Source organism: Sorex fumeus, unplaced genomic scaffold, assembly GCF_029834395.1.
Source record: "Sorex fumeus unplaced genomic scaffold, SorFum_2.1 ptg000063l, whole genome shotgun sequence".
Lineage (NCBI taxonomy): Eukaryota > Metazoa > Chordata > Mammalia > Eulipotyphla > Soricidae > Sorex > Sorex fumeus.
This window is the reverse complement of record NW_026606120.1, coordinates 56,454,799-56,464,664: the sequence shown is the minus strand read 5'-3', so window position 1 is coordinate 56,464,664 and position 9,866 is coordinate 56,454,799. Positions and strand designations below refer to the sequence as shown.

The window sequence follows — 9,866 nt, the reverse complement described above, 5'->3', positions numbered from 1 at the left end:
CTTGTGACTGCAGAATGAGCTCGAGGACCTTGAAATGATGCTCTGCTGTGCAAGTAATATACTTAAGAACTACTGCTCTATACTCTCTCACCTGCTGTCCCTTCCCCCAACAGACACTCTGTAACACTGAGCTATGACCTTCGTTCTGGGCCCAGTCTGAAAAAGCATGAGCTCAGCTGGGTCCACCATTATGAGTAAATTCTACTTCTGAAGTTTTGTGAGAGATTATTCAGTTCTTCCAATTCGATTAGGCAAAAATCCAAAATACAGAACCTTGAGCAATCTTCAGGCCTGTGCCCTCTAGAACCGTTGGACAAGAATTGGACCCTGAACAAAAGTGTGCATGGAAACCAATGTAGAGCATAGCAGGGAGGCATTTGATGAGCATACGGGCAAAACGACTTATCCTGAGTATGTCTCTTTTGGGCTAAGGCAATGAACCAAGGTTGCGATGGCAAGGTCAAAGTGATATGGTAAGCATTGACACCATTGATGTCAAACCAAAGTAGACACCAAGTATCAACAAGGCACCTGCTTTCCACGAGAAAATACAGACTTATACTGGCTGCCTGCTTCTATTTCATGGGAAAGTTTCAAGCTCAACAGTATCAACACGACATAGGGGCATTTCACCCAATCACTGGTGTCTTTGCCAACCTTATACTCTCAGGTCTTATGGAGTTTGGGCTTCAGACAATAAGATATTTGCACAACATCCACAGGCCAAGGGATTCTTTTTATAGTAAGTGATGTGGGCAGTTAATGATGTGAGCCTATGGGATTTGGGAATCAAATGTGTCTACACAAAATTAATTACCCTACAATAACGAGATTGAGTGAATGGCAGAGAGTGTTTACTCAGCAAAGGGAGATATAAGCTAAAGATTGGGACCTCTCCATTTTCCATGAGCAATTAGATGACTGGATTTTCGAAGTCAAGAACCCGCTCTGATAGCTTCTTTCCTTGTACAAATGCTATTTATGCACTCAATGGTTATCAACTCGGGAAAGCTCTGATGTGGGGAATTCAATGAATCTACTAGAGGAAGTTTCTTTCATAGACTTTTCCCTGTCTCTTTTCACTATCCATGGGGCAGTTGGCACAGAATCCAGTTGTTTTCATCTTCTATTTCCTGTGGCTTTCCCAATCGTTGCACCCTTTTTTGAAAGACTGTGTTGTCCATGATCTAGGCAGAGAACAACATTCCCAATCTTCCCATGATCCTCCTCTTGTTATAAAAACAAGGCAGAGCTTGGATCCAAGAGAATCTGCGAACTGCGTGCTTGAGCCTGGGAACTACCCAGCAACCAGATAATGAAACGCTTTGCAGCTGCCCTTCTCATGCTCCTGCTGGCTGTGGCTGCCCTTGGCATCCCGGCCCCAGTTACCCAAGGTGAGTCCAGTGACCTTCTCATGGATGGTTAGGTCTGTGGTCACTCCTGGTCTGGTCCGTGATAGCCCCTACTCAATATGTAGATGTGATTTGACACTTGGCTGAGGGCAGCAGCAGGACCCAGGGAGATGCCTCAGTGGTTGCCAGCCCTCACCTGGCTAGAGCACCATTGGGAAACCAAAGTCTGGTGGTGACATGGGAACATAGGAGAGTGGGGTCTCTGGTCTTCCCAGATTATCCTGGTTCTGGAAGAATACTACTGGATGCACACAAATTTTTTTTTAAAAATGTAGCAAGTGTTTATTGGAAGAAAGTTTCAGAATGAAAGGGGAATTTCACGTGAAATGCTTTTAGAAGCCTTTTGTCTAGGGCTTTATAGGTAAAGAAGTCTGCTTCCTTTCATGTAATGCTAACTGGGCCACTATGCGTTATCTATTTCTCCTAGATGCTCCATAAGTTAGGGTGCTCTGATTTCTTTAGCTAGGGGTTAAGAAAAAGTTTCACATAAGTTAGCCCATAACTCTATTCTGGGCATTATTTCTCTTATAGATCGTTAGGTTTCCTGGCTCCTCGGGTCTTGGGTGAAGTAGATTCTGAAAAAGCTACTTTAATGTGTAGAGCAGTGCAAGGCTAAAGTGAGGGGTCAAAATAGTGTGATGGAAAGATGGGTGCTGAGAAAGGGTCTCCCCTCACAACTACCAGGGAGATCCTACAGCAGACAATTGGCAAATCAGCCCAAAGATTTCTCTTTCTTTAGCATACACTGAGGCAAGCTTGACAGCTCTGGTCTTGGGGATCCCCAGGAACAAAGGGGCCCAGAAAATGGCTCAAAGGCTTAGGAAATGCTCAGTGCAAGCAGGGGTCCTGAGTTTGATCTTTGATGTTCTGCAATCCAGTCCTGCCTCTCACTCTCTGGGGTACCTGGTGAGAGGGAAATAAATAATTACAAGAAATAAACAAAAATTCTGTAGTAGTAGGGGGGAGGATATATATATATATATATATCCTCCCCCCTCCTTTCCTTTCTCTTCCTATCTCCCTCTCCTCTCTCTCTCTGTCTCTCTCTCTCCAAAGATAACATATACACAGATGACTAGGTGATCTTAGAGAATTTAATCTCTCCCTTTGCATGACCTGAATTATTTGATAGCTGCTTCTAGCTGACCTAAGACCATTAGGGTAAATGAAAATAACAAGAGTTATTTAAAAATTTGGAGAAAGAAACAGAGAAATCTACAGTATTAGTGATGAAGTTACATCATCTAGTGAAAAATGATCATTTTGTGAAGGAAATACAAGCAGCCATGCAAGTGACTTCCCCAAGTTCACCTAGCTGATATAGCTACTCATCCAGAAACACATACCTAGTACTTACCACTTCAAGCAGAAACTGTTCCCTGCGTCCTCTGGATAAACATTTTGGATCCTCCTAGTAACCCTGAATGATAGACTATTCTCAGATAACCTAGTTTCATCTGTTCACCTCATTATTCTCATTTTACAAACAATGAAATTCAGACATTTCAGTCTTATTGATTTCTTCTTTGAGCTCACATAGCTATTTAGTGGGAGAATTAGCACATAACCAAGTTGGGAAGCTGTTACAGGACTATAAGACCATTAAAATTTTAATTTTACAAGTTCTACCTATACCATTGGTAACTGGAAATGAGAAAGAAGTTTTGTTATTGACTTAGTGCAATGCAGGTCTACATACCTTATCCACCATTTTGATACTAGTGATTACAGGAATATTGACTCTTCGAATTTTAGAAAGAATATTCACTATGAACCAGTAATTCCAATTCCAACATATTTCTCAAAGAACTGGAAGCAGATAGGAGACACTGCTACACCATGGTTCTAAGAGCATTGGAATCATCAGTCAAAAGGTGAGAGCAGCCAGAGCAGTCTTGGACAAGTGATTGTATGTTTGGTATTAAAGTGGTATGTAGACACGCAGTGAACTGCTTCTCATCTGTAAAAAGGAAGAAAATGCTCACATACTCCACAGCACTGAGGCTGCTGGGGTAAGTGACATAAGGCAGTGAGTCAGGGGGACACCGGGTGGACACACTGAGACTCGTGCCTCTCTGTCCTCTCTGTCCTCTCTCTCACCCCCATGTCTGTCTCCAACATAGGGCCCAGGACCATGTCTCCGCCTGAAGCTGAACCTGAGATATATGGTAAAGGGGGGGGGTGTGGTCTAGAGCAGAGGGGGCCAACCTGAGACTCACCTGCCTATGGTTGCGGCCCATCTTATCGGCGGGATGTGGGTGCAAGGGAGGGTCCTGGGGGTGGTAACTATCTCTAAGGAAGATCTACTCGGGCCCCTGGTCCCTCGTCTTTTATGACCTTCTACCACCTGGCCATCCCTGGTGAGTTCCCATGGACAGGGTGATGTCTGATCATGATTACATCCTTCCTTTCCTGGGAGAGCTGATCCTGGCACTGCTTTGAACCTGTGCGGGTCACCAAACACACACACGCACACACACACACACATGCACACACACACACACAGAAAGAATGAGAGAGATACACACACAGCACACACAGAAAAAGAGACAGCACACACAGACAGCACACACACAATATGCACACATACACAGATGGCGTGCGCGTGTGCATAGACACACACACACACACACACAACTTAGCCTCTAGCCCCACCGAGGGGAGAAAGAAGATGCAGACAGTTTGTGAAGGAAGAAAAAAAAACATGTTCTTGGAGTCCCTCTATCTTGGTTCTCCCCAGAACTTTGCAGGAATGAGGGGAAGGACCTGACCCCTTTACAAACAGATTCTCTCGTGAAATGGCCCTTTCTCTTCTGCAGCCTTCAGCGGAGACATCGACTGCTGCTATAGCAAGTACCAGAACTTCATCTGTTCGAGAATGAAAGATTATTATAAAACCAGCAGTGAGTGCCCCCACCGGGGCATCGTGTAGGTGTTCAATCACATGTCTTGTGCTCTGGGGGCTGGGAGAGGAGACCTGATGGACAGTGTTAGGGAAATTCCCTGAATTTCTCCAAGCTTTAAGGTGGATCCCAGAGGCCCCAAGGGAGAAGAGACTGGGGAAGAGAAGAGCCCAGGAGTGAAGCTGACATAAGAAGGGAAGGAGAGGAGATGCCAGAGAGGCTCTGGGCTCCAGGAACAGAGAAAGGAAGCTGGACTGGGTAGAAAGCCCTGGGCAGGAAGGGGGTCTCCCAAGTCCATAGAATTTCCCAGTGTGTGATCTTCCTCTCCTTCCCTCCTAGCTTCATAACTAAGGAAGACAAGAAGACCTGTGCAGACCCTCGGAACAAAAAGGTCCAGTTCTGCATGGAGTCCCTAGTGCCAAGTTACAAGTTGACTCAGATGCTGGAAGCATTTCGTGACTAATAAGGGGCTCTGTATTTTCTGCTCTCTTACCTGCTCCATGGCTCCTGCGACTATCTCTCGATAGACTACTTGATTTTGTTTGATTTGGTGTGGTTGGGGGTTTGTGGGTTCATCCAGTGGTGCCAAGGGTTTTCCTCCAGGCCCTTATCTCAGAAATCATTCCTGGCAATGCCCAAGGTACCCTATATAGTTGTGGGGGTACAATATGCTATGTTTAGTGGCAGGAATGAAATCCCCAACTTAAATCCTAGCTCCACATGGGCCCTTCACACCCTCAAGTCCTCACAGCTACAGCAAAGAATGTTAGATGTCTGGTGTGTGCTCTAACTAATCGCAACATCGACAGAAATACTAAATAAATGGGGAGTGTCACCATTTTTTCAAGGATATACTCTGCCATCACCCTCAAAGAAAATTGCGTGTATCACTTCCGATTTATGAGTTGTCACTCCTGGGAATATATCCCAGAGAAGCAAAAAAGTATAGTCGAAGTGACATCTACACTTGTTTGTTCATTGCAGTACTGTTTACAATAGCCAGCATCTGGAAAAAACCTGAGTGCCTGAGAACAGATGACTGGTTAAATAAACTTTGGTACATCTACACAGTGAAGTACTATGTAGCTGTTAGAGAAGACGAAGTCATGAATTTTACATACAAGTGGTACTACATGGAAAGCATCATGCTAATTGAAATGAGTCAGAAAGAGAGGGACAGACATTGAAATATTGCATTCATCCGGGGAATATAAAGTAACAAAATAGGAGACTAACACCCAAGAATAGCCGAGACATATATCAGGAGGTTTTTTACTCCATGGCTTGGAGGCCAGCCGCACATATGAAGGAAAAAGGAAGCTCAGATAGAGAAGGAAGCACCAAATAAAGGGTGTTGGGAGGATCCTCCCAGGATGGGCGATGCATTCTGAAAGTGGACTATAGTCTGAACATGATTGCCACTCAATGCAAACTACAGCACCTAAAAGGAGAGAGAGAGAACAAAAGGGAATGCCCTGCCACAGAGACAGGGTGAGATGGGAGGTAGGAGGGTTGCTGGGATCATTGGTGGTAGAGAGTGGGCACTGGTGGAAAGATGGGTACTCGATTGTTGTATAAATGAAACCTAAGCACAAAAAATTGTAAGTCTACAACTGTACCTCATGGTGTTTCACTAATAAAATTTAAAAAAAATAACAGATTTATGTGTTGTTTTTTCATAATAAACCCAGGGACTAAAGGTTTGTCCTGCTCAGTTGGGTTCTGGATGTCACAGTTTCCTCTAGGTGCCCTCCCTCCCTCCTGACTGAAGGAGCTCTGCCCTAAATACCACTGAACCCCGTAGATGCCAACCACTCCACACAGCACACCAACAGCCCTGCAGGGAAACCAGGGATGAGTCCCGTGAAGGAGACAACTCCCAGAACCTGCATCTGGGTCCCAGAGGAGGACAAGGCATCTCAGGAGCATGGTCAGCTGAAAGGAGGGATTTCAACTTTTGGGAAGAGTCAGGAGTGGGGGTGGTCCCTCACCTCCCTGATGCTGAGTGTGCAGAACCCACGAGCCAAAGGGAGATGACAGAGGAGGAGTCCTGCCTTCCTGCCAGAACTGCTTCCTGCTGCCAATGAGGCCACACCACTGAGAATGACCATAGTTCTGTGACATCCAGGACATCAGCCTTCTGTGAAGACACCAAGAGGGCCTGCAGTGCACTCTGGAGGACGAAGGGCAGATCTGCAGCTGCATCTCCTTGAATTGGGAGCTGCCCTAGAGGGGTGGATCCCTCTGCTCCCAGGACAGGCCTGACTGAGAGAGGATGCTAATCTGTGTCCTGTCCAGTCCCTCTACAGCTCCTTGGATCCCTAATAGCTCAATTCTAGTGAACACAGTCCCATGAAAGCACTGAATATGGCTCCAAACCCGTGGCTCACCCAGCCAACAAATGGCAATTCCATATTCCAGTAGCCAAAGCAGAAGGTCCTGGGTATCATCATTGTTCTGGCTCTGTTGCCATGAGAGTGTGAGTCCAGAGGCAAAGGGTAGTGAGGAGGTGACATGTGGTGCTGGTGACACCTTTTCCTGGGAGTACCTGGGTGGACACCAGATTCTTGGGTCCTGTGCTGGAACTTCCCCTTAGCCCTTCAGCGATCAGTGGCCTCTTAACCTTCCAACAGGACATGGAGAGGCCAGTAATTATCATGCATTGCCTTATATTAAATAAAAGTTAAAGAGCATATGGTGCAGCCAGCAGGACAACCTGTATCTGTGGGCAGAGTGGGCAGAGTGTATTAGCAACCTGATGATGCCATCAGACTTCATGATACCCCAAAATTGCTGCTGTGCCTTTGACAGGATCCCAATAACTTGAGTCCAAGTTTACCAAGAAATTGAATGGCCAAAAGTTTAATTCGGGAGACACACCCACAAACCACCTCCAGCTCAGCTATACAAGCTCATTTATTGGCCTTATTTCAGTGACCTGTACATGCTGAAAGAGTTCAACAGCCACAGTTAGGGTTGACTGCGTGGAGCACTGCAAGCAAGCAGGCACACCCTGCAGGGCATAAACCAATAGTTTGTATCTCTGGAAAAGATGGAAATAAGGGCCATGATCCAGAGACTCATGGAGGAATCTCCAAACTGGGAAGCTCTCTGCAGAGATGCCTCTGGACTTTAGGTTGGGCCAGCTTCGCCAGGTGCCTCAGACAGGCATGGGCGTCAGTCACTGCTACACCTGCCTCCTTAAGAACTCCAGCAGCAGCCAATTTCCAGAACCCAATGAGAAGTGCACGTATGTGGGTTCAGTGACAGCAAACTCCAGGCCTCAAGGGATAGGGGATGGTCTGGTCCTTCTCATCCCCCTGTCTCCATGGGTCCCTAGAGGTCATGCCCACAAACTGCCTCTCTCTGCTGCTTAAGCTCCTTAATGGCCATGATCCAGAGACACACAAAAAAATCTCTAAACTGAGCAACTCTTGCAGAGATTTCTCCAGACCCTAACCACCTAAAATTTTAGAATTCCAGAAGAGCGCAAGTCACGACATCTTATGCTATTCATAACAAGCAATACAAAAGAGAGTTGGGGGAGATTGTCTGTCATAGACACAGGGGGAGGGGTGGGATGGTGGGGTACTGGAGACCTTGGTGATGGAGATGTGACCTGGTGGAGGGTTTGGTGATTGATCATTGTATGATTGGAACTCAAACAGGAAAGCTTTATAACTGTATCTCATGGGGTTAAAAAATAATAATAAAAAATAAAATTAAATTAATATTATAAAAAAACAAAAATAATAATTTGGAGTTCACGCCAAATTCAATCAGCTTAACTAATTGCTTAATAAATAGCAGTACTCCTGAATGAAAAAAAAGAAAGAAAAGTTAAAGTTGAACTTAATAGCAATTTTATATTTATAGCTATGAAATCATATGCTTTATTTTTCTTTTTTTAATTTTATTGAATCACCATGAGATAGTTATAAGCTTTCATGTTTGGATTACAATCACACAACGATCAAACACCCATTCCTCCACCAGTGCACATTCCCCACCACCAATATTCCCGGTATACCCCCCTTTTCCCATCCTCCCTCTGCCTCCATGGCAGACATGATTCCCCATAATCTCTCTCTACTTTTGGGCATTATGGTATGCAATACAGACCCTGAGAGGTTATCATGTTTGGTTCTTTATCTACTTTCTGCATACATCTTCCATCCTGTCTGATTCCTCCAGCCATCTTTTTCTTAGTGATCCCTTCTCTATTCCAGCTGCGTTCTCCCCTTGCTCATGAGGCAGGCTTCCACCTATGGAGCAATCTATCTGTCATGTGTATCTAATGTCCTTAGGTGTCAGTCTCATGTTATGTTGTTTTATACTCCACAAATGAGTGCAGCCCTTCAATGTCTGGGAAAGAATATTTACCCAATACCCATCTGATAAGGGATTAATATCCAGGATATACAAGACACCAGTAGAATTGTATGAGAAAAAAACCTCCAACCCCATCAAAAATAGGGAGAAGAATTGAACAGAAGTTTCCTCAAAAAAATAAATAAAAATGGCCAAAAGGCACATGAAAAAAATGCTCCACATTGCCAGTCATTAGGGAGATGCAAATCAAAACAACAATGAGATATCATCTCTCACCACAGAGACTGGCACACATTCAAAAGAACAAAAGCAACCAGTGCTGGCGTCGGGAAAAAGAGACACTCTTTCACTGTTGATGAGAATGTACACTAGTCCATCTTTTCTGGAAAACAATGTGGACAGTCCTTTAAAAACTAGAAATTGAGCTTCCATATGACCCCACAATACCACTTCTGGTAATATATCCCGAGAATGCAAAAAAGCACAGTAGAAATGACATCTGTACCTATATGTTCATTGCAGCACTGTTCACAATAGCCAAAATCTGCAAACAACCCAAGTGCCCTAGAACAGATAACTGATTAAAGAAACTTTGGTACATCTACACAATGGAATACTATGCAGCTGTCAGGAGAGAAGAAGTCATGAACTTTTCTTATAAAAGGATAGACATGGAGAGTATCATGCTAAGTGAAATTAGTCAGAAAGAGAGGGACAGATATATGCTATATTTTTCATTACAAAATCTGGATCCATGGACTCATAAAATGCAAAATAAAACCATGATTCTGAAGGACCAAGAGATGTTTGAAAAATAATTGTGGACAAGGTCTCGAACTCTGTGGAAGAGCTCAGGTCTAGTACATGCCCAATCTCAATCCCAGTTCCACAAATGCCCTGTATAATCTCTCCTTTTTTTTGCTTTTTTTGGGGTCACACCTGGTGATGCACAGGGGTTACTCCTGACTCTGCACTCATGAATTACTCCTGGAAGTGCTCAGGGGACCATATGGGATGCTGGGAATCAAACCTGGGTTGGCCGCCTGGAAGGCAAGCACCCTACCCGCTGTGCTATTGCTCCAGCCCCTGTATAATCTCTTTTAAAATAAAAATAAAAGTTTTTCAAGCTGGAACTGGAGTGATAGTATAGCAGCTAGGGTGCTTACTTGGAACTTGGCCACTGCAGGTTCAAGTCTATTTACCACAGACAGTAAGCTGA

At 44.6% G+C, this 9,866-nt stretch overlaps 1 protein-coding gene across 1 annotated transcript; it reads left to right on the top strand.

Annotated features, from left to right (window-relative positions):
- The first annotated feature begins 1,315 nt into the window (after positions 1–1,315).
- LOC130035041 (C-C motif chemokine 4 homolog) lies at positions 1,316–4,778 on the top strand. Its single transcript, XM_056126527.1, has 3 exons — positions 1,316–1,394; positions 4,232–4,340; positions 4,655–4,778. The coding sequence occupies exons 1-3, from the start codon at positions 1,316–1,318 to the stop codon at positions 4,776–4,778; spliced, it is 312 nt and encodes a 103-aa protein (XP_055982502.1).
- The last annotated feature ends 5,088 nt before the right edge of the window (positions 4,779–9,866 follow it).